General features: G+C 39.3%; 2 protein-coding genes across 6 annotated transcripts in view; both read right to left on the bottom strand.

Annotated features, from left to right (window-relative positions):
- Positions 1-4,830, bottom strand: part of IQGAP2 (IQ motif containing GTPase activating protein 2) — a 128,093-nt gene extending 123,263 nt beyond the window's left edge. For all 5 annotated transcript variants that reach the window (XM_027709943.2, XM_039384532.1, XM_039384533.1 and 2 more), the window contains exon 1: positions 4,766-4,830. In XM_027709943.2, coding sequence (XP_027565744.1) covers positions 4,766-4,811 — 46 coding nt within the window. In that variant the 5' untranslated portion in view covers positions 4,812-4,830. The remainder of the gene's footprint in view (positions 1-4,765) is intronic.
- An 11,188-nt stretch (positions 4,831-16,018) lies between these two features.
- Positions 16,019-25,703, bottom strand: part of SV2C (synaptic vesicle glycoprotein 2C) — a 114,208-nt gene continuing 104,523 nt past the window's right edge. Inside the window, exon 13 of the mRNA XM_027709971.2 lies at positions 16,019-24,913. Coding sequence (XP_027565772.1) covers positions 24,730-24,913 — 184 coding nt within the window. The 3' untranslated portion in view covers positions 16,019-24,729. The remainder of the gene's footprint in view (positions 24,914-25,703) is intronic.

The raw sequence follows: 25,703 nt of genomic DNA, 5'->3' as shown, positions 1-25,703 counted from the left end.
GTGAATCAGCAACAGTATCAAGCAAATCTTGATCTAGAAAAAATGAAACACCACTTAACAGAATAGGTGAGCTGCAAATCTGCATGCTTCCTATTCCCTGCCTCAAGTATTGGACTTGATCTAGCACACTCTTACGTGCTATAAATCCTGTTTCCAGCACAATATTAAGATTTCCTGTTTCAACAGCATTCAAGTAGTTTTAAGCATGCTGTAACATAGCTCTATCCTTTCCCTACCATGAGAGTTCAGGGGAGATGAACTTGCTTTGTACAAAAAGCACACAGAGAACCACTCCTACCAAGTGAATTATGTGCGCTTGGTTCAACAAAGCAGTTAAACTTTCTGAGTTCTCATTCAGCAGTTTAATTATTAGCAACCTACAAAAGAGTGGAAGAGATAAACAGTGTAGTTGGTTGCCAAATAACACCCATCAATAAAAAAGGAGAAAAGTGTTCTCACAAGCCACAAGCACTACAAGAAAGTATACACCCAAAAGAGTATATATGCATAGCATAGAGTAACGTTGGTTGTTGGTTTTTTTTTTTTTTAGCTTAAAGAAATCCCATCTGTTTTCACTTAGAAAAATCCTATGGAACTTTTACCAAAAGATTTTTTTTCCCTGCTTTTAAATTGAAAAACAGTCATTTATTTCTGCACTTAAAAGGCATGCAGAAAAATTTATAGCTTTTTAATGTTAAAAGCTTTTTGAAAAGCCACTGGTTTGCAAGCTTTCACATCCTGCTGAATAAAGAAGCTAGGTGTAGTCTCACAGAGAGGCGTGGGCTATGTTTCACTTCAAGTTTGCCCTGCTTGTCACCACAGGCAGAGCAGTGCTCCCTCATGAAGCTTTATGTTTGTAATTTGTCTTATCTCCTAACTCCTAGTGCCAAACAGTAGCACTTCTGGGAGCCAGGAGGAGAAAGAAGTACAAGCAATGCCCTCATCACTGGATACCGAAGTCAGTTTTCCTCTGTATTTACCCATCATCTATGCACAGTGAAACTGGCTTTCTGGGTTCAGCAGGAGAGGTGAAGACTCTTACCTGCTTGTCTTCAATAGATGATTGATGATGATGATGAAGCAAGTGTCTCTCCCACTCAGTACACAGGGATTTGGGGCATATGTTAATTCAGCTACTCTGAGCATGGAAATGCTTGAAATCCTTTGCAAATCCAGACACTCATGGCCTCACTTACTGTAGCTTTATTACATTCCTGGAAGTGCAGTGAAGCCATTCAAACATTTCATGAAAACTTACAGCATTTCTTTCTGCACACAGATTTCAGGGAAAATTACCTATAAAAGACCTAAGAGTGTCAGGAAATAGGCATTCTCAAACATACATCACTGCCTGATTTGCTATCTTCCTATGTTCAAAACTTTATGTTCAATCTGTGAGACACATCCAAGATTTATACTTTTTTCTCTTCATAATCTTCCACAGCACCAAACATTTTTATTGTAAAAATGGCTCATAGCTCTAGTTATAGTACAAACAAATGCCAATTCTCTGCAATTCTGTGAACCTCTGCACCTGATTGTGCTGGGACTGAGAAATAAACCAGGCAACAGTTGTAGTTAGATTGGGAAACAGCTACATAAATTCAGTTGCAGTGCTCCTGTTAACATGGTTTCTGCTGTATAAGCTGCTTTCTTGTAATTTTATGTTCTCTATTGAGTTGGTACTGGAAATGGTACTGAATGTCTGTCTGAAGAGCTCAATGCAGCACCAGCAGAAATCTCTACCACATCTCTTTTAAGCTACTGGCGACCTGGCAGACCCAGAACTGGAGGCACCTTTCAATAAGCAGTCCAAGAAGCCACAAGGGCTGTGGCCCTACCAGGATAAGATAAGGGTCAAAGACTGCTCTGAGCTCCTGATTCTCCCATTAACTATGTTCATCCTGAACTAGTGCCCACTCTAAAAGGGATTGCCTTGTTTGGTTTCATTCAGCTATTTTCTGACTTTAAAGATGGAAATTATCACCTCTGAGAATTTTTTTTTTCTAGATGTTCTTCGAGTTACTATATTAGCAAAGCTTGTAATGAAAAGATAGTTTTTAAGTTAGAAGCATGTCTTCCCAATTCTTATGCAAGGTCTTATGCTCAGGGATGCTTTTTTCCCTCCAGTGGTATTCATCAGTCTACAAAATGTAGCTGAGATCTGCATATGTCTTCCTCTCTAGTTATCAAGGCGAAATGCTACTGATAACTATGCACTGATTCATATAGTGCCTTACAGAAGATTATCATAGTAAAATGCTAATGTTCTTCAGAGCAATATACAAACTCTGCCAGGAGCCTGAAGCCAAAGTCAAAAGTCCAAGTTAAGTTAAATGCTTAAAACACTTCTAGATCAGTAAAACAAGGAGTCTCAGAAAAGTGAAAGCCTAACTTCGACAACTTAATAATTCTTTTAGGAAATCCAGCATATATGTGGTGTTCCTAACATAGGGAACCATTTGCCAGTGACATAAAGTGCAGTTTCAGTTGCACAGGGAACCTAAAACTTACGATGGACTTTCATAAGACCTCAGATAGTGCTAATGTAAGTTTTCTAGTTAGGTAGCCTTTTCTGTTTTTGGCTTTTTAAAATACTGATTCGCTCCTCTTCCCAAAATGGCAGGCAAATGCAGTGTAGATAAAGCATATTTATTTTTTTAGACACAGGCTAAAAAACCAAACTTGCACCTCTTCTTGTCACTACAGACAAGGTTATGGCTTGTTCTTTGGAATATGGAGTTCTCCATGGAGTTCTTTGGTGTATTTTTTAAAAAGTAGAGCTATCAGCTTGGCATATTTAAGGAGGTTTTGCCTAGTCCCTTGAAAGGAATGTAATTTCAAAGGTTCCTGCAGAAAAAAACTCCATCCTAAAAAAAAAGTGGATGCAGTTTAGTACAGCAGCCGTAGCCTCTTACTCAGGGAAGGCCAGAATAACTACTAGAGCCTGAACAACCAGACAGTATTGATCAGAGGGGAGATACCATTAGAAAAGACAAGAAGGATGCTTGCATCTACTCCTGTCCCTGGGGCAGGTGATTAAATACCAACTCAAAACACGAACTTTTCCATGGTCACCACAGCGAGATGCTCTGAACCCTCATAGCAAAGCATAACCACTGAGAAGATAGACTGTATCTTTAAAACTTTATTTAACATCCTTAATATGGTCATTCTTTCCTACAATAAATAAGGCCTATGATCCTTAAAATACTCTGAGGAGCTCTGACACCAAAGTGAATCATTCTCAGCACTCAGACAGGAATCAAAGCACAAAGGATGAGCCCTTTGCTTTAAGTCAAAGCTTCATCTTTGGCTACATTGGAATTCATGTCAGACTAGGAACATTCACCTCTCCAGACTCACATCTTCTCAGACCAGCCAGACCAGATCTGCACAGGAAAACCCCAGCTGCTGGAGTCTTGATGGGCACACCACGTACATTTCTGCACCTCAGGAAAGTGGATGAACTGAGGCTGTAGCATGATACAACACACCACCTGGACACTGCCCAACCACTTGTGCCACAGCACAAGCAGATGAGAGGACTGGGAGATGGGTTGCACAAGCAAAATATCCACCTTTGCTAGCACACTAGCATGGGCACTCAGACTATGCCTGTAGTAGCCAGTGAATGTACCTTCACAAGGCTCTCATCTGTCTACTGGGTAAAATAAAAGTTGAACCTACAGGCAGGTTCCATAAACTGCCCTAACTGGCAGGCATCAAGAGAGGAAAACACTCAGGGAGACATGGCATCCTCCAAGCTGAAGGTCTCACTGCCAAGTACCACCTTTTCTATCTGCCCTAGGTGGAAGCAAAGCGGCCCCTAACATTGTCAAGGGTTTTTGTGCTTCTTTCTAAAAAGAGATTTCAGAACCGGTTTTAAACAAAGCTACTATGATAAGAACTGAGAAGTGGCTCATTAGACCACAGGATGCCAGGGCTGTTGTGAGCTTTGCAAATCATTTGCATGTTCACGTTTTCCAATGCCTGAAGTATCAGAGGCATTTCTTGGAGGGCTGGCACATGCCCTGCTCTGCCCCATGGGAGCCAGAAAAAGCACAGCCGAGTGAAGGATCCCAGCACGTCACAGCATTGCCGAGAGAGCCCTGCAGCAGGAGGAGTGAAGGTGCTTCAGGGCTTTTCTTAAATGCAGGTTTGGGAAGTGCATACAGTTCCACTGAAAAGAGATGCCTGGTGCCTGCACAGTCCTTTTCGTCACCCCAGTTATTGTTTAAAGTTACAAAGTTCTGAGTTAAAGTTATAAAACTAGAAATCAGGCAAAGTTCTAAAACAAAGTTATAAAATTAGAAAGCAAGGTTTAACTTTATAATCCGAAATTCCGCAGTGATAATCCAAAGGTTACAAAGTTACAGCCCGAACCTACCGTCACAACTCAAGTTACGAAGTTGTAACCCAAACCCATACCTATAACATCAAGTTATAAAGTTAAACCAGAAGCTTTAACCTAAAACTACCGAGCTGCGATGCGGAATCAATAGCTATAATCCATTCAGAAAGTTGCAGAACAAAACCTAGCCCCATGAAAACCTGTTCAAAACCCAGCCGGAGCCGGCTGCGAGCTAACCTAAAAGGAGCCGGAGCGCTGCGAGCTGCCGCAGTCTGCTGGGCGGGTTTTATCTTCCCCTCAAGTCGCTCTTTCGATATCAAACAGAGAAAGCCGACAAGGGAAGAGGACAAAAAAAAAAAAAAAAAGATAAATAAGAAAAAGCCCCGAAGCGCCCCCCCCGACCCCACTCACAGCCGTAGCGGGGCCGCTGCAGGGACGGCAGCTCCTCATGGTGCATCCTGCCGCCGCCGGGAAGGACGGCGTCCGCCCCTGCCCGCCCTTCTTATGTGCGGCCCGGGCCCCGCTGATTTGCTGCCGCCCGCGGCCGCGACCGCCCCGCGCGGGGCCGGGGCCACCCGGGGCGGCTCCGCGGGGCCGGGGGGCACTGCCGGCCGGGGGGTGTGCGTGTGCCGCCAGGACGGAGAACAGGAGAAAGCGAGGAAAAAAAACCACAAAAAACAAAACAACCAAAAAAAACCAAAACAAGCGAAAAGGGAGAAAGAAAAAGACTGGGGGAAAAAATGAACGCAACCCCGCACACCTCCCCCCACCCAGATGAGAAAGCAGACAAAGAAAAATAACCCCCAAGCTCCAAAGCAAAGCAAACAAAAAGCAAAGCAAAACGTAAAGAGGAAAGAATAAAATAATAATAATGAAAAACCCCCAAAAATCCAACAACAGCAACAAAAAACCCCAACAACAAAAAAGCAAGCAAAACAAACCGAAGAACCTCAAAACAAAATCCATAAGTTAAAAAAACCCTAAACCATAAACCAAAAACAAAACAAAAAAAAAAAGGAAAAGAAGAGTAAGCAAAACAAAAAGATCCCAAAATCAAAAAGCAAAAAAAAACAAGAATAAAATCTCCCAAAAAAATGCAAAAAAGAGGCAATAAAATGCAACCCCCCTCAAAAAAAAAAGAAAACAAACAAAAAACAAAACCCTAAAACTACGAAACAATTAAAATAAATCAAATTTCACACTGTGGAAGGCCAAGGCACCTCCCTATGGTGTTTTGGCAGAGAGGACTCTGAAGACATATGAAGAAGCAAGCCCAGGACTCCCTCCTGCAGTTTTGCTCTTTTGAAAAACTCTCACTCCCTACAAGCAGTGTTTTTGCCAGACCACAAAGCCACCACCACAATCTGCAGGGCACCTGTGGAGTGGAGTGTGTCTGCATGGACCTGTGCCATGCTGGTGCCCCTTTCTGAGTGGTTCTGTGAAGCAGCTAGGCATGTTCCTCCATCTGTGGCTTCCCTTCAGGGTGTCCCTGCCAGAGCAGGCTTGATTTCAGACAGCAGAGCAACAAATCCATGGGACAATGATTCATGTTCTGTGGCCACAGGCTCCAAGGTAACATATGAAATTCACTTGGAGATGGTCAGAGATAGGGGTTTCTCAAATGGAGATGTAATGTAGGGCAGGACAATATCCTCTTGGCAGTCTCTAAGCCCCTGACATTAAGTTTTATGGAAGGCAGATGGAAGTAGTGCCTGTGCATAGCCACAGCCTGTGTCACAGAGCCCGTGGGACACAATGCACCTGAGCATGCTTGTGATTTAATGCTAGGAGCCAGGTGACCCTTGATGTACATTTGCACATTGTTTGGAAGATTTCTGTTATTTCTGTTTCAAAATAAAATAGTGTGGGATCTATGGAGTCTTCTCTGTGATGTTTTAGAAGTTTGAGAATGTCTGTACTTAGTTTGAAAGGCCTTTGTTTTGTCACTCCCTATCTCTGGCTGTGCTGGGCACAACTCACTGATTGCAAACATGCTGAGGGAGGGAAAGACACTTCTTATAGTACTTAAAATGTGGATTATTCAGGAGGAAAAGACTGAAAGGGTACAGGAGAAAAATGACACCCAGAGCAAACACTGTTACTTTCCTTGAGGTCCTTTTGATTTCCTCTGCTCCCTTTTCCTCCTTTCCCTTTTGCTCCATACCTACAGACCAGGAATGATGACTTACAGTTAAGGTGTGTGATGCAGGCACAAGTAGAGCTGCAGTCTCCACTTGGCTTTCTGAATGATTTCTTGAGTTTTGAACTATCACCCATTTACTTACTTCTCCTTTCATAAAAGAAAGAAAGTTTGATCAAACCCACGATAGAAAAGAAGAAATTGGCTTTAAAATGCACTTGAGTTAATTGAAAATGTTACATTTGCTTTAAATTACTATTTCTACTGCTTTTTGTACTGTTATACTTAGCCTAAGTCAAGAATATACGGTAGAAAACTTTCTCTCCATCTCTTTTATTCTTTATTCATGATCAGACACTTCAAAGTTTTCTTAAAAATATTTTTTCTGACTTAAAGCAAGTGGCCTTGTTCCCCTGAAAATCTTTATTTTGACACGATGGTATCATGTTTTAAATGACAACACTTCTCTCTTGAGAAGTGCTCAGCTTGTTCTGCTGGTTGTGTAGATATGGTGTGACACTGTGACAGGGTCTCTTTCCTGAAGGAACAGTCTGACAAAGCCTCAGAGAGTCTTTGTGTGACAGTGCCAGTCTCTAGTGTTTTTTCTTGCTCCCTCTCTTGCTATGGCTGGAAAGGCAAGGGTGCAGCTGGGGTGTCACACGCATGTATGTTGACACACCTTTGTGAGAAAATGTTCATCCCTGTCTCTCAGACTCTGTGACTGCAATGTGTCCTCTCCCTCATCCATCTCATGACTCTCCTTGCCGCAGGTTGGCACCAGCATTTTTGTCACCACATGGGTACTCAATTAATTGTCCCAGACTGAAAACTAACGTTTTTCTTTTAGTAAGATTATTTCTTAAACCAGTGATTCCTTCATTGCTTTCACCCAGTTGCCTCTCAAATGTGAGTGCCAGCACAGAGCAGGGAGCACATTGAGGGCAGAAATTAAAGGCTAGGGTAGGGAGCAGTAAGAATGTTTTTTTGACAACAGTAACCTCCATAATCCTTGCAGAACAACAGGTATGACAGAAACCAACTGCTCTCAGCAGGAAATGAGACAGGTAAAAGAATATTGGAGTAACAAGCAGCAGCCACGCAGGTCTGCTCATGACACTTTGCATTAGATTTGTTAATCCCTGGTTTTCTGACTTAAAAGGCAAACTTCGTCAACCGTTCATGGCATGGAGGTTTAGACACCTCTGGCAGGAACCAGGCAAAGAGGTTGCAGCCTGCCCCTGCAAGCTGCTGGGTGCTGCGACAGTTGGGGGAGCAGCCCCTCTGCACTTCCTTCCTCTCCTTCCTACTTCTTCCCCTTCCAAAGTGCCATTGCAGCTGCAACTGGCTGGAATGTTTCCCCACAAGAGAGACAGAACACTGTGCATTCTCCCACTGTCTCAGGGTACCTGGTTGCAGTAAAAGGTGTAAAGTTGAGCCCAGGCTTTTAGTCAGCCTACACCAGAGCTAACACTACGGGCCATATTATTTTTTTATGTACTTGAACACTTCACTTTTATAGTTACTAAGAAGCATGCACTGAAGAAATCAGTGTTGTCAGCTATCTAGAGTAAATGTTTGAATGTGAACATTTCCTGTTCATACGCTGGTTCCTTTCATGGAGCTTAAGATCAATGTCCTCACCATATTATCAAGGACACTGTGCTGTGGATAACATGTTTCCCACTGCATTCTTGCTAACAACACAGCTCCAGCTCCAACACCTGCTTGTGAGTGAAACAGTGTGCCCGAAGAGGGAGAAAACGTGAGAGCAAGCTACGGATGAGTGGTCTGTATTTAAATACAACTGTGTGTTCAGAGGCAGCTCTGGACTGCTCCAGATCTAACAGGGAAATAAGCTGACAGAAAACTCAAAGGAGGGAGGGTTGAAAATGTACCCTTCCTACATTTCTTTGCCTGTACTTGGATCAAAAAAGGAGGACTGCTACTTCATGTCTCCTGACAGTCTTGTTGTGTACAGAGGGATTTTATATGGTGAAGGATATTGATATTTGAAATTCTTTTGTGGCTTATGTAGTAGTGACGCAAATACATGTAGGTAATTAGGGATACTAGGCTTTTTGTTGGCAACAGCAGCTTTAATGTCACTTTTTCTGTGACAACACCTGAATTTTATTGTTAAATCATATGCCTTGGCTGGCTGCATTTGTTCTACAGAAAGAAAACTGCATTTGTTAACTTAAAAGAGGTTTCACTTGGTGGTTTTGGTTTTGATTTGTTTGGTTTTTTCTATTAGGCATTGCAGAGAAAGACCATATAATTTTTATTTGTGTAGGATAGAAAGCCTGAACTTGAGAGAGCACCCTGGTAAATGGGAGCAGGGAGCTGCTCCTTGGGTGGGTCAACCTGAATTTGCACAGCACGATACAGAAGGAGATTAGTTCCAGGCAGGCTCCCAGTTACCGTGAGGAACTTTTCAGTTGTTCCTTCTTACAGCTAATTAAAGGCTGACAAGCTTAAGGTGGATGTGCTACACGGGTGCTTGTGCTGACCCAACAGCAGCATGTCGTAACCAAAAATGTCTGGCTGGCATTTATGCCCCCTGTGCTGCAAGCAGATCTTTCCCTAGCCAGTGGGATGGACTCTCAGTGCCTCAGTATAGTGTGAGAGTTCCCTCAGTCCTGCTGGACATCAGAGGTGGCCAAAGGGATGGTGAGTCACAGGGGTCATGGTAGTAGAGCTGGTGTCTCTACTGTATGCTGACAAGGATACCAATGGGAACACTAGATGAGCCTAGATTAATAATTTTGCATAAATTCCAGTGAAAGGCCACAACTGTTGTTTATTAATCCAACACAAAGGTTAAGAGGTGCTCAAGGCAATGTTAGGGAACACAAAATCAGAAATTACCCCCAGCATAGCTGCCTCTATGGTCTGCTGTGGGTCTTGCAAGCAGCTGCCTCCACAGGGAAGGGGATCAGCTGCAGGGATCATCTCTGTGAACTGTGCTGGGTTACAGTCTCCCCCTCAGCACAGTCTTCATCTTATGCATTATTTATTGTCATGAGGTAAGTAAACAATTAAATCATCACATAATTGGCCACAGGGATCCTGGAGAAAACACAGACTGTGTCAGCAGGGAGACTGTAACTCCCATGCTTGGGAAAAGCAAGTGAGGGACATCACTTGCCTCTGCTCCCTTCCTTGTGTGCCTAGAAGGGAGAGATGATGATGCAACCCAGCACTCCTCATCCCCGACTCCCTTCTCAGTTCTTCCTTTCTAATGAGTGAGGGCCTGTGGTCACAGCAGAAACCTTAATTTAAAAGGTATATTAAACTCAAATTAGACTGGAGTTATGTCAGTCAAAGCATCCTACAGAAATGTGAGATTTCACCAATTCTAAATATCATGGCATACTGAATGCCAGGTAAAATGGAGGTCTGTAACAGAAGAGCTGAAGTGCCTTTCTCTCTCAGCAGCAACTGTTCTTTCCCACTGAAGAAGTGATTTTAACTTCTGAATTGTCCTGGGGTATGGTTGCTGTACGTTAAACACCAAAACTCAACATTTAGAGGAACACCTTCCTCGGATTTTATAATGCTTGCTAGGGTAACCTAAGTTAGTTGGAAATGTGCCTAACTGAGCTTTACTGGGCACCAATATAATAAAAGAAATCTAATTACATTGTAATTTACCTTGAAATAGAAACCCCAGTTTTTAAAAGCAAAAGGAATAGTTTGTGGGATGGAGGAGAAACAAACATGAGTAATTTTGAGCAAAACTTATAGAGAAAGAAACCAGAAGATGTGTATTAAAAGGCATGCTAAAGGGTAAAGTCTTAAGTTAAATGTTTGCAGAAGAGTGTATTTGTATAGCAGTGACACCTGAAAAAGAATATGGTTAGAGAAATTACTTCAGTGTCAGAAATATCTCTTTGTTCTACCACTTGCAAATCTCATGTTGTTTGCCTTAAAGCTGCAGCTACCAAAGTAAGAATGTGCTTAAGCACCTGCCCTTCACTCGTTCTGAGAAAAACAGACCTTGTGTTTTGAGGGAAATACAGCAAATACAGTCCTGGAAATATGAAAAACCACATATCCTCCAGCATTTTTGTCAGAAGAACCTCAAAATTTACAACTCAGTGCAGTAAATCCAAGGATTTTTATTTCAAACATTGACATCCTGGAAAAAGCAATACTGCGATTCTTCGGTGACTCTTCCCAGGTCCCAGATTGCATGTTACAAACTGGGAAGCACCGCTCATGCTGACGCAGTTGTGTTCACAGGGCTATCTGTAGGGTCACTCCATTATCTCAGTCATGGGACTGAACAGACTTAATGTTCCTCATTGTTGCCCAAAAGCTGTGGTTTTCTTTTTCAGAAGCCACTTAGCTCCCCAAAAGCTGCTTAAGTGTAAAAGAAGCTGAAATGATGTGTTCTGGGGTGAAAGCGAGAAGCAGCAGTGGGGTGAGAATACCATTTTATATCATAGTTTGCTGTGTCTACCCCTGGTTGCTCAGATGTCATGCATCTAACATTACTTAAAGTGCATTTCGAAGGTGCACTTTTATATGCCTTTTCCCGTCTATCAGGTGAGGGCTCCCTCTGTTTTTCCCATCCTGGCAAGACTTTGTTAAATCCTTTCGGTCAAGGTACCTAAGAAACCAGTTTCTCTGCTTGAACAGGTTTAAAAAAAAAGGACGTATTTGTTCAAAATGTCTTGGACAAATGCCCTGGTTCCTGCAAAAATGGCATGAGTGTAGCAAGACAGGGGTGGAAATTTTTCAACAAGCACCCTGCCAGAAAAGAACTTTCTCCGTTTATCTGTTGGAATAAATATTTATGCATTTAACAGAGTATTTCAGAGTGGAGTGACCCTCTATATCTAGACATAATGAATAACCATAAAAATGAATTCAGAACTGTTTGAAAGCAGAGAACATCTATGTCTAGCTGAAGCTCACAGATTCAGCAAAAAAGCATTCTTTATTGAGCTGGATGTAGCAAAAGTAAAATCTGGTTTCTTCACATGTTATCCACAAGTGATAAGTGGCCTGCCTGTGGTGGTGTTTCTTTTGGGGGGAATTTTGATGGGTTTTTGAGTGGCATTTTTTTGGTTTTGTAATACAGCATCTGTGTGCTTCTTTGTGATTGCATGTGCTTAGCAATGTTTCCACTCCACTGAAAGTCTATGCATTATTCACTCATTAATGTTTTATTTATTTATGACTCTCGAGACACATCGCTAGGAGCTTTGCATTTACAGTGTACCGAGTGACAGCTAAAGCAACCTACAACTATTTCTTGCCTGCCAACAGTTGCCCCACAGATAAAACACAGGCTGAACTCCCATAGATTTCCACCAGACTAATTCTGGTCTTATTTCCATCACTTTTCCACTGGCATGGCTCCAGCTTTTTGTAAAGCTCCTCATTATTCACATTAGTGTAAAAAAATGAAGAACGTGTCTAAAAGACTGACAAATTCAGGCTCCAGGAGGCTCAGCTAATCCCAGCATCCAGGACCCTTTACAGGGAACTCAGTGTCAGCAGCCTCTTCTTATTTAAATCAAAATGGCTTCAGTTTGAATTACGCTCCTGGAAGCGTCTTTGTTGTTTTGCTAAGGGAAAATGGGTATTCCTCAGATAACCAGATCCCAAATCAATTATTTCTGTAGCATTAAAATGAGCATGTGAAAAATGAGCAGGCTCAGAAGCTTGTGTAGGTTGGGGAGCACTGCTATCCTGATGCTGGCTCACTGAATTATGGCAGCACCACTTGCACAGGGGCTCAAAGCCACCCTCCACTCAAGACTTGTCCCACCAAAACACCTGGCAGAGATGAGCCAGTCCCTGATCACCCATCTCAAAGGTGTGTGGTAACTGGGCAAGTGAAGGATCTCAGTCTGCTGCTGTTCAGTGACAGATGAAATCCTGTGTGAGCTTTATTAATAAGGTCTTTCCTGTTCCTTTCCATTAGTTATTTTTCCTACTCCACCTGTAGGTCAGTTTGGCAATTGCACTGTTTCGGTGTGGACCCGTTTATTTCCTATAACCAGATTACTGATGGTAAAATATACTCCCCTGGCATAGTCACTGTTAATGTTTCCACAGACGGAAGGTCCATATCACCATGTACAACTAGTTTTCCTTGGTTTCAATATTCATGTAACAATAACAATGCAAAGTAATATATTTAATTACAGATGACTTCTTAAACAGACGAATGCTTTTACCCACCTTCTTTTCTTTTGTTTATGGTCAGTCAACAATTCTGATATGCTTTTGGCAAGCAAAGTCCAGGGGTTTACCCTGGGAATTGGGCTCCATATGTCCTTGTATCCCTGTCTTTAATAATTATGACTTTTATATATCAGAAAACACAGTATGAGTTCCCTACTAAATAGTTAGTCACACTAACATTGTAATACTGATACTGCTGTAACTCAAAAGTATATCAATATCTTAATGTTCCTTGGTTCTACTTCAATGTCTTCACTAACAGCTAGTTACTTCTTTTTTTTTTTTTTTTCTGAAGAGATTCACCATTTTATTTAAATTTTAAACCCTGATTTTAGTTAAAGACAAAGGACAAAGTCAAACTCTTCTTGCATACTGATAATTGGGCTGCTAAGTCATTGCTCTCAAGCATACTGAGCTTATTTTTCATACATTTTTACTGAACAGTATCAAAACAATAATTTCTGTAACTCCTTATGGACGGAGTTGGAAGGAGGGGCGAACATATTCATAGACAGCAGTTCATGAAGGGTCAGAACTGCTGAATGGGAAATAAACCTGGGAAAAATGAACCTAACTGATATGTAATCTTACATACCAGGAGGATTGCCTTTTCGACAGTCTAGTTCTACCACCAATGCTGCAATGCTCTTTGTAGGCAGAACCTGTAGTTTGCAAGGAGGTCCCTGGGGGAGCATGTGGAAGGACAGAGACTCAAAGCTAAATGATGTAGAAAATATAAGAGTCCACCAATGGCTTCACTTCCACTTGAGAAGGTGGATTACTCTTAGTTTTATCTGATTTGTCATTTCTAGTCTGTGTAAAGTCCAGTCTAACTGCAAAGCAAAGAACGTTTTTATTTTAAGGCAGGAACCTCCTAAGAGTCCTGGGATTAACTATCTGCAGTCTGTATGGGCAAAAAACACAATTAAATGCATTATAAACAACCTGTTTTAAAATGCACAATTCAGATCTATTGTAACCACTAGGAAAAACACTGTTCTGCAATAATCCAACTCTACATCATCATGAAACTTTTTAAATTAAAGTGTTCTTTGCCTAGGGGAGAATGAAGATCAGACCTGTGGCCTAGGCTGCATTTGGTCAAAATTCAGCCAAATTATTTGGATATCCAAGCAATGTTTTAAGTTTTTACAGCAGGTATTTCACACTTTGTTCTTGTAGCTAATGATTCTTAAATACTTGGTTTTTCAGCACTGAACAGTGTGTTTGAGGAATACTTTGACAATTTCTCATTCTATGACTAGAAATGCCACAGTCTGGCTTTTCTGAAGGGCAGCAGGGTTTACTCAAGATCTGATATGGCTGACACAGGTTTGTTTTCCCATTTTCAAAGGTGGAAACATTGCCTGGATTGATTAGTACAGGCATTTCCAGATGTAGTTTGTTCAGGCATTTGTTTTTCCCAAGCTTTTAGAACATATAACTTTAGTTCGCTATAGTAATACAAAATCATTACTGAAGTCCTAATCAGACCAGTTAGGTTCACTCTGGGAACCAGAAATAACATGATGTGAAATGCATCTGCAAAGAGTGCATTAACCTATATTTTACTTTGAAAATTTACATATGGTCACACCAGAAAACATACAGAATGGTATGATTTTCAATTTAGCTTAGTATTTTTAGGAAAGTCTATGAGGAATTTTCAGCCAACATTTCTTATCTCTGCTGCCAATGTAAAGTGTATTAAAAAGTTCCAGAGGTGACTAAATTGGATGGGGAGCATTCAGGCTAGATACTGATCTCACATAAGCCAAATACATCACCTATGTAACTTTACAATTGCTATGGATTAAATATTAATTATAGCCTAGCTGGTATCCTATTGGAAAGCAAAACATATGGATGATTCACATGATCTAATTTAACATCTGTTCTCTGGTGACATTTTGATAACACAAAATGCCTCCCATTCTTACATTTGCATCCTCAGTCTGTATGCACTTGTATCATCTTGCACAATATGTAGACAGGCACACACAAACAAAGTGCTATGAATTAAGCATCACCATTTTGATAGCATAGTTTTTACAGCCAGGAGTGTGTACATGTCCTCTTCCAAAATTCTTTTGGAGGAATGCTGCCCTATAAGCAAAGTGGTCTTTTTTGCAGGATGATGTGCTACAAAACAAGATTCCTTGCTACTGAAGGTTTTCTAGAGATTAGGTGAAGTTTCTGAAAGGTAACTGTGAAGACTATCTGCCAATCTTTGCGCACACTCCCTTCGGGATTATTGTCCTATCTTCTGCACAAAACAGCAGAAGATAAGAACAGCATTTTCTCCCAGAATGAGAAAACACATCTCCACTAGAGGATGAGAGCCGTGCACCCTTCAAATGCAGGTAGATGAGGATGTACATCTAAGGAGACTTAAAATACGAATTAATACTTAATAAATAAAAGGGTTTTTTCCATACTGTACCACAAAAAACTCCAGTTGCCAAAGAACAATCACAAAATCATGTATGTCCTTCATTACTGGGTTTTGCAGACAGTACTCTTTGCACACACTGAAAAAACACTTCAATTCACATGTAGCTTAACTTTTCCCTGTTGGTGACACAGCTAAAGGGGCTCATGTGCTTTGTTTAGTCCATCATCTGTTTGGAATAACCTATATTTGGAAATGTATTTCTGATCCAGCCATGGAAATGTCAGAATATAAATAACTCAACATTTTTTTGTTACTTTAAAGCTACCACATTTGATCTGTTGACACTTTTTAGAAATCCCTAGTACACAAATGCAATGAACTTAATATTGTTGCTGTACTGCTTCAGATTGGGAGTTTCTGTGTTGTTTATTGGTTGTGTGTGTGGTGGGTTTTTGTTTGTTTGTTTGGTTTGTTTGTTGGTTTTTTTCTGTGAATACTAAGTTCTTATGGAACCATAGTTTTTTGTATACATTCCCATTGGCCTTTCAAATGCATGGATGATGATACTTTGCAGCAGGATGCTTTTCATATAGAGTTAGACTAGACCCTTTGGGTGATAATGTACTCCTGCAGTGCAGTTATGTAGTGAAAGGCCATGTGCCCATTTTATGTAGTTATGTACCATGAAAATATGCATCCCAGATGGTTAACAAAAGAGCTCTGCCTCTTGCAACTATAGTAACTCTTACTCTATCTTTTTTTTAACACTCATGTAAATTCATTTTATTTTATTAACTTGGTCCATGTTTACTTTTACTGCATATTCAATCTCTGTTACAAGGAAAAACAACTGGAGTTTTGTATGGTGGGTAGCATAGTATTTTGTGGATAGAGAAGAACAATGTTCTGGCTATCATCACACCTGGTATGTGTTCGTTGCAGAGAACAAATCTTTATTTTAATATAGCAGAGCCAAAAGTCATCCCCATTTATTAATCTGATGTACACTAAATAACTTTGCATTTGTTACACAGATGATAAATATTTTGCAGATAAATTTATAAATACTTCCACATTTTATAGATTTATAATGTACACAGTCATCCTACACAGAGCATGCCCTTTCACAAATATACAGACAGCTTTCCTCAGGGGACTTAATTAAAAACACTTGGTCAAACATTTTGGAAGCTGGCAATCTGACAAAGAGGAGGATACTGGAAAGATGAGTTCACAATTGTACCAGCTGGACTTGAAATGAAAAATTCAGAACTCCGAAAGAGAGAATTTATCAAGGCACACACATGCAAACACATATATACAATAGTGATGACTGTAACTTGCTTTACAGGAGATCACACAGAGCAGTAAAGGAAACAAAGAAAGAAGGAGCGAGGTCAGGACCATTGCCAAGATCTTGCTGCAGATTAGCAGATCTGAAGTCGAATTCCCCTGTATAAATGACAATTCAACTTCAAAGTAGCTTGTTACCCGTATATACAATATGTACATGTTCCCTTGCACTGAGAAATGGAGACTGTCAGAAATGGTTATCATTTTCTTGACAACATGTGCACACTAATATACCTGTGTGTTTGTATACTGAAGACTGTTTGAAAAATTGTGTTGCCAGTTGACTCAGAGCAGTTGAAAATTTGAGTGGAAGTTTAGAAGGGAAACTGCAAACAGAAAATAACCACAAAAAGACTAGGAAAGAATACACGTTTTTCTCCTATTGCTTGGCATTAGAAAACACTAACAAAGAAAATCAGTAACCTAACAATGCCAGTAAAATGCAGTGAAGACAAAAAACTCACCTTTCTGTACCTCATCCTTGATACCCACCTTCTGCATATATGACATTACACTGCAGTGGAAACTGCCTACTTAAAAAAATACCTAATTATGTATAGTGTATATATTGGAGGCCAAGTATGTGATACAATTTAATTGTCATTGCCACATAGAAGGTAATATTATCTACTGCTACTATAGATGTGAATAACAATTTTCTACTTAAAACTGTCAGCTCATGATCACAATTAAAATCTATATGCTACGGCCTCATACACTGAGTATGTATTTTCTCCTTGTAAACTCCTACTTTCTGAAAAGTACTATGACATAAGCATTGCTAGCCTTTCTTAGTCTCCTCCCAAAGGTTTGGTATAGACTAGTATTCAGCTTATCAACTTATATAACAAATGGGAATAAAAAAGAATAGCAAGCTGCTTGTTTGTTTGTTTGTTTGTTTTTAATCTTATTATAGAGTTGGCCTTCCTGTAGCAAATACACATTCCTTCCTTTAGAAGGAATACACCCTGTCTTCTGCTTTCTTACTTCTGTAACGTGAGTGCATGTCCCCTACCAAAGGAAGCACACTGTAAACAGTGAGCATCCTGCAAAGAGGGAAGAAGCAATGTAGCAGATGCCAGAGCTTTTGAAAGAGCTCTTTCCACCATCATTGGTCTGTGTGCACGTGCTGATATTTTCACAATGAATGTGCTTGAATTGTAGCCACCATGACTTTATATGGCACTAATTACTGTAGAAGATCTTTATGGGTGTTAATCATTAATTGAAAGACACCCTGGCAATGGCTCTGTTTCAGGCTGGTCAAAGATTGCTGATAAGAACAGCAGCAAATAATTTTTTAACCACATCACTAGAACGACTGCAACTACGTATGCAGAAACAATGAAAAACATACAATACAGGAAATCACAGACATTTTCTCATACATTACTCAGAAGTTAGCATGTTGATATCCCCATGGACCATTTTGAAGGCCTTTCGGTTGAATAAGACAGAAGTCATAGCTTTTAGGAGTTTATGTATCTGAGAGCGCTGTGTCTCCTAGTCACTGGAACACAACCAGTGCCTTTGCATGCTGTTTGGCACAGTGTGGCGGGGCAGTAGGATGGGCTGGGCAGGCAGGGGAAGGCAACAGCTAAGTCAAAGCTCATTTTTCAGACCGCCTCAGGAATTCTCTTCCAATGTCTGAAAGCTAATGGCCAGTTGAGATGAATCTTGGCATCCCAACAATTTTGCACGATTAAGTAAAGGTTTCTGCACAAGGAATGGAGCAGGATGTTATTTTTGTTCAAAGCATAATGCACAATGCAGAAAGTAAATCTGTCATATAGAATGAGATGAGAACATGGTTTTAAGTCTTACATCCACCTGTGTTATAGAGAGGTGACTGTGTACGTATGTGTGTATACTTACCCACATGTGTATCTGTGTATGTATTCACCTCTGTGTAATACTTCTTTAAAATATCCAATATTATATAGCTGCAGGCTAGGATTTAAAGAAAACATCTGAGAAAATAAAAGTAATTGAAGGCTACATCTTGATTTCTTACTTTTCATGGTTTGCATTTAATTTGATTCCATTTCATTATTTTTCCTGATCTTCTTCTTTTGAAGGACCATCTTTTAACTGGGTAAGACAAACCTATGTAAGATTCACAAATTACTTTTTATCACATAGTCAGTGAGGGGACAAGCATATATTTACAAGGCAGACATTAAGAGGATATAAGATATGTCTTATAGGTAAGAATACATGCAGTATTGTAAGACAGAAATGCTAGCTGACAACTCTAGCTCTAGACAATAAATGAAACTGGAACAACATATAAGACATTGGACTCCTGCAGAGTACTGTGCTTGCAGTGAGTTATGAGTGCTGTCCTTTAGCAGCAATTGGTTTCAGATTGTTTGGTCAGGACTACTGGTGAAAACTGAATGCCAGAATTAGAAAGTAGGAAGCTAAGCAAAAAAGCAGATCCTTGGGATCCAAGCAAAATGAACTTAGGTGGCTTGCTGTGAAGAGAGTGCTGAAGGCCAGCCTGCCAGCTCTCTTTCTCTCTCACTTTCTCTCTCACTTGTGGACTGATGTGTCTGGTTACAACTCAGATGTGTTGATGGCCAGAGTGGGGGCAAGGTCTCTACAAATCTTCTTGGTTACATGGCATTAAAAGGTGCATTCATGAATAGCCTGGGTGGAAAGAACAATACTTTTGTGTCAGGTCATCCTCATCCAAATATTTTTGCGGTTAAGTATTCTCAAATCTTTGGTTATTGAACTGTGTACTAGTCAGAAGTGAGCAACATGTTCTAGATCTTTGTCAAGCAAGTTAGATTGTTTACCCCATAAAGCAATTGCACTGTATTTTTCCCTAAGCATTTTGGTCCTAGTAAATGTAGACTGTATGTATCTTGTGGGAAAAGACTGCCAGAAATTACTACTTTATTCATTTTTAGTTGCATGGGATGTACTTAAACTAGAAAGCAGAGTTACGTATTACAGGCTAGCATCTTTGTAGATAATTCAACATATTATTAAATAAGAAAAGTAATCAATCAGGCCCAATTTGTCTTTTTCCTGTTTTTGACATGCTAAGTCACTGCATCAAAGACAAGTCCTGAATGTGGATGGAGTTCTATGTAGTAATCTTATACATCTAGAGTAGGACTAAATGTTGAAGGATCCTTCCTTTACAGGAAGAAGTAGTGAATTTACCACTACAAAAAAAATAAAAAAATGCAGATGATGATAGTGGATCCAAAAATATTTTGCAACACTTGGTTGAAATTACTGACATTAGAAGAAAGCAAATGAGGCTGACTTCAGCACATGGTCTGATTGTAGACTGTGTGAGTTTAAGTGAAGGTAAGGGAGATCTGCAAGGAGCATTATAAACTGATGCATTTTATTTAATTCAAGTTTTGAATTGAGTTCCAGATTTTCTGGCTAACATGTCTTTTCTAATTCCACATGACTGCCCGATCCCTGGCTTACCTTAAAACTACAGGCAAAAGTCTGTATTTTCATACTGCATTTCCTGGACTAGCAGCATTGGAAAGTACTAATGCAGGCAAATACCTAATATTTTGCAGTAAGTTTAATGAACAAGAAGGCAGGAAATATAGAGGAAAAGCAGTTTCTCAGACATGTTTTCTTCAGCAATATGCTTACTGAACATGTGTTTTCTTTCAAAACACCAGAGGAAGTGGAGCATTTCTGTTTTCACTTCTTGTGTCTTTGACCCCCTGAGTGCAAGGATTCATTTTTAACATTGTGATTGAAATTTCAATTGCATTTCCAGGTTATTAAACAGGAAACATGGCTTGTTCATTGTATTAGCATGATATCATCTTGTTTAGGTAAAGAGGTGTGACTGGATGTAAACATCTTTCTCTGACTAATAAGGATTAATTTAACACTCACAATGGGGAAGAGAGCTAAAGCCCAGCACACAGAGGCTGTCCATATGAGGGGCCGAGGACTATATTAGATTGCTGAGAATTGGAATCAGCAGTTGTGTCTCAGGAGTAGTCAGATGAAGACAAGGTTCCATAGTGGTAGGAAAAGGAAAAAAGGATAGAGTATTATTTCCTCCAAATGGGGCTGAGCTAGGTGCACAGACAATAAGATTCCCCCATATCTGTACCCACAGCAGGACCCCAACAGGGGCCATTCTGAGAGGATACCTCTCCTTGTATTAGGTCAGCCTTCTGGATATGTAGGGAAACGTGGAATCTGTCTGCCTCAAAAGGACAGTATTCACAGAAGGACTTCTGTGGTTGCTTTCCATATTGTTTTAAAAAGATATGACCAAATTGCAAAAGATATGTGGCAAAACTTCTTACCAAATGTTACTAGGAAGTCAGAAACTGGTGAGAACAGAAGGAGTTTTGATTTTCATTAAGATTGGCCGTCTAGTAAGAAAAGTAATTTGGGATGGAAAAAAATGGAATGGCATGAAGAGAAAGTGAGCAGAGCTTGAGCTAGCAATCTTAACTTTGCCCCTCTTTCCCAAGATAATAAAGGAGGAGTAGACTACAGGAGCCATCAGGTAGGAAGGCTAACCATTTTTCACCAGTGTCCAAGCCGTGTTGTACACAACTCTGTAAGGCGACTGCTTAAAATCACGCATAGGGAGGAAGGTTTTCCAATACATCATTCATTATCGATCCTCTTCAGCACTCCACCATTTACACCTACTCTTGGTTCCCTTGCTAGAAGCTTGCACTCAGCAGTCAATGCAATGCACACCAAATGTTGTAGCACATGCTTCTAAGCAACAAGGTGCTAACACGGACATTGCCAATCTGGTTAAAACGTACAAATGTAACGGATAAGATGCTTTCAAGAAATAAGAGTTCGCTAAGTCAAACTCTACTGTTACACAACAGGAGTGTAAGGAGTAAAACTAATTCAAACAAAATTTCTTTGCCAAAAATGAAAATATGTGGTCTCTTTCATGGGCAGTTTTCAAATTTCAAAATAGTTGATTGTCATAGTTAATAGCATTCTAAATACTGTCAGTCTTCTCTGTTTTCAGGGGCCATTGTACTTTTTGTCATTGCTGCTGTTGGGATGAGTTTTCAGCTGTATAGGATAACACTAGATGCTATATCCTACTTTAATTTAGACTGACAGGAATTTCCAGTTAGCAGACAAATAAGTAGTTTTGATTAGATTTGTTTTATATCTGTAATGTACAAATGCTATCAAGTTTGATTTTCTCTGGTGTATAAGGGATATAAACAGGCCACTAAGTGATTCTTTGTTTCAGATATAAGTGAATAGACATAGAAAGGAAGTGCCGTTCCTACCATCCAGTATTTATTACCTGAGATTCCTTGTGAGGCTGCAAAAAAAGACAGATTCACTAAAGATTGGTTAAATTACTTTTGTTTATAATGTGAATACTATTTGTGTCCAGATCTCCATAAATTAAGGATTTCTGATCAAGTCTGTGGATTGCACCTATCTCACCAAGTTATTTGTAGCATGAAGTTGCGGTCACTTCTTTTGTCTTTGTGAGATGAATCTTTACTGCACTCAAGCAAAAATTATTGATTGTTCAAACAACTTTGATGCTGGCTTGCATACTAGTTCAAATGTGTTGACCCAATTACCTCATCACCTAGGGAAATTCTAACTTTAGGTTTTGCTTCATATGTTGGAAATGTTGGTGGATTTTTTTCTTTGTTCATCTCTTCCATTTACTTTTTCTCCCAATTCCTACCTACTATTATTCTTTTTTTCCCCCCTACCTTAGAACATTCACTTAATTCTGGACTATACAAGGTCTCCATAATCCTGAATTTTTTAACATTTACTAATTCTGTTATTGCTATATTACATTTCATCCAGACTTAATCACATACTCATGACATTGTCAGGATTTAGAATAAGAACTAGCGTTGAAATCGACATAGTTTTACATGTAATGAAATTTTAGAGTGTTAAATTTGAACCACAGCCCTCAAAAGCTGAATCTTATTTTCCTATGGCACATTTCCTCCAAGCTGGTCAGGTGGTATGAAGCGTATCTGAATGTTTTTGGGAATCACACGCAGAGATGGGCAGAATATACTACTGCAAGAGGACAGTGCATAGAAACATAATGCAATATTTTACCATTGCTTTTAATGTTTACTCCAAATATGTACAGAGGCTTCAGATTTCAAAATAACTTATGCAGTAAGTACAAGGATGTGAACACATGCTACTAATGAATGGCACAGAGAAATAGGGCCCAAATACAATACTCATTGCAGAAAACAGCCTTGAAATAATATTAAGGCTATGACTAGTGGACAAAAGCTGTAGACACGAAAATGAGGCCAGGATTTTGTTCTTATCCTAGAATTTAGTAAAAAATTAATCTTCCTCCTTTATTAGCATAGTCTAGAAATTTAAAACACGTGTTTAAGTCAGATTTAAACATAAAATATTTCATCTCAGATATCTTGACTGTTAATATTCCAAAATAAATACAATTTCTAATTTTTTTCTTACTGTAACATATTTAAATTGTCACCATCAAAATAATGCTCCCTAGTTTTTCATACTCATGCTTTTTTAATTCTGACACTTTTCTAATTTAATTGCAGAAAACCACATCTTGGGCTAAAATTCTTTGTACTACAATATGTAACACAGGCATTTGTTAGTAACTGAAAATGTCACTTCTAAAATCAGTAGATTAAACAGTGAACTTTAAATGTATTGAGCGATCTTCTTATGTAGTCTTTTACTGAGTCTTTTAATATAACAAAGACAATGACTGATACAGAATGCAGTGATAGATACTAGTATCCAAATCTAAGTTCACATGTAATAGCAAAGGAAAAATTAATGAAAAAAAAATCTTTCTTATGACACAATGACATTATCTGAAAGCCAATTTCTTTGGCAACAACTCATATACCTAATAATTGTTGTCAAACATAATAAGAAAAAAATACTGATAATTTTTTCTGTATGTTGTATAGAAAATTTGTTATTTGACACTTGAAACGGCAGCTAGTTCATCAGCTACTACAAGTTATCTTAGCTCTACTGAAAGCAAGGCCAGTTTCTGCCATCAGAAGATCTGCCTCTTTGATAACTTTATATTAATGTATATGTATTAAATTTTTAATGCTAACATTTTAAACAGATTCCATAACCTTTTACATAGCATTAAGACTGATGGGGAACTTTACTGTAATCCATAACAGTCCACAGTTAGAAGGAATAGATTTACTGCCATTTACACTCCATCCATGCTCTTGGTCTAATAAAAACATTACCACTCTCTGAAGCCTTGTCATGGCTTCTTTCTTAATGGCCTTTCAGAGAGACACTTGAAAGTATTAAATGGTGAGACATCTCTAGAACTATTTAAAATTAGCTGAGAAAATTATTATATAAATAAGTGTATAAACTATGAAAATATGAAGTTGTTTATATATATAAATATCAAACAAACCTCTAGAAGTATCTTACTTACCATGTAGTTCACTGGCCTGATTCTTCCTTTATTCACACTTCAAACAACAAAAATATTTGCATTAATTCACAGTTTTAAAATGGAAAAAATATTCCACATGCCACAAGTGAGAATAAAGCAAAATTTTTCTGAAGGATCAGCAGTGAAGAGTGAAAATGTTCATTTTGTTATTCTCTTTACTGCATACCCATATGGACTTTTAAATTCCCTGTAGTAGTTGTTGCCTTCTCCTCAGCCAACATGTGGTGTAGTCGGTAATTTTTACTTTAGATTGAAACTGCCTAAAAATGTTTACCAAGAATTGTTGCCACAAGTTTTTACCACCTAAGCACAGCTGCAGAAGATCAGTGTTCTCAGTACTGATTCGATCTGTAGAGTTTCCTGATAAATGCTGCATGCATTGATACATTAACATTCTCTGCACCAATACTGCTAAGTAATTGACTTGCACATCTGTATATTACAAAAGCTCACAATGCCATGGCCAAATTTAGCATGTGATTTTTAAACAATGTGACCGCTTTCATTTTAAATATCTGGTAATCAGTATATTTTTTACCTTCATGGATATGTCACCAAAACTGTTTTAAGAGGTAGCTTTGCAGTTTGAAGTCAAATGGTTTTGAACATTAATGTATGCAAGCAAACAAAAGTGAAATTTAAATTTTCATACAGAGGTTTCTAAATCTCTGCTATTCCAAAGTATCTTTTGAGTTTGATTTCTGACATTTGAGTACTGTACTCTATGTTGAGAATCTGAAGCCTTTGCACCATTGGTCAGGAGAGTTGACATTTGTACAAAGAAGGAAATAAATAGTAAATGTTTTTCCCATTTTTTCCGTTTACATCAACACCTGTGTTCTTGTATCAGGAAGCCGAAGTCCTACCAGACCTCCACATACCAGAACAGTAGAAGCAAGGAGAATAGGGATTGCTTTGGTGATACCAACAAGGGAACCAAATATTAGGTTTCCAAGTACAGCTGCAGCTTTGCACAGTGCATTCAGAAAGCCAAAGCCTGTTGCCCTAGAAGAGAAAACAGAAGAAAATTTTAGAAATGGGTGAAAGAGTAAAGCCTTTGAGACAAATCCTCAGTGGGAATGAATCAGTACAGCCCCAATATCTTACACACAGTCTATGTCAATAATGATTCTGTGCTTGTATTTATAATGTGAAATCAAAGCTCAGCTACTACAGTACTTGGTTGAGGCAAACTCATTTTGCTGCCTCAGGGACCAAAATGTGAAACTAATGACAGAATGGGTGAGTTTGCAGCTCTAGAGTAGAACATGGGACTTGCAAATGGAAATTCAGTAAGAGTTAAAAGGCTGGATTAGGAGAGAATGGACGTGTCAAGCAGCTCTCAAAAGAGAACCGCTTGGGGATCTGGGAAAGAAGTCATCAGAATTAAAGGATAATCACCTTTAATAAAAATAAAAAATAAAAATTAATTTCTTACAGGCAGTACACATGTTAAATCAATGCTTTTTCAAAAGGCAAATGAGACCTCCAATAACAATGGATGTTTACCTCTTAGAGGTAAAGAAGATAGGGCATATAGAAACCTGTTTGCTGCAAAAGAGGTATCTGAGAAACTTTGAGGAAAGCGAAAGGAAATAGATTGCCAACACAAAGTATGATACAAGCAATTCAGGTGGGCTCTTGCATTGCAGTGGTGTGATTACAGTAGTATGAAATAAAGTGTTCTAATTGTTTGGAGGCCCATGCACAGGTGTATTGTGCAAATTGCTATCATTTTCATAAATTGTGTTTTGACATGACCATGTGATTCATAGATGCAGGAATAAACTTCCTC

This window comes from Pipra filicauda, unplaced genomic scaffold (assembly GCF_003945595.2).
Source record: "Pipra filicauda isolate LSUMZ 115617 unplaced genomic scaffold, ASM394559v2 scaffold35_size7292922_pilon, whole genome shotgun sequence".
NCBI lineage: Eukaryota > Metazoa > Chordata > Aves > Passeriformes > Pipridae > Pipra > Pipra filicauda.
This window is presented reverse-complemented; position numbering and strand designations above follow the sequence as displayed.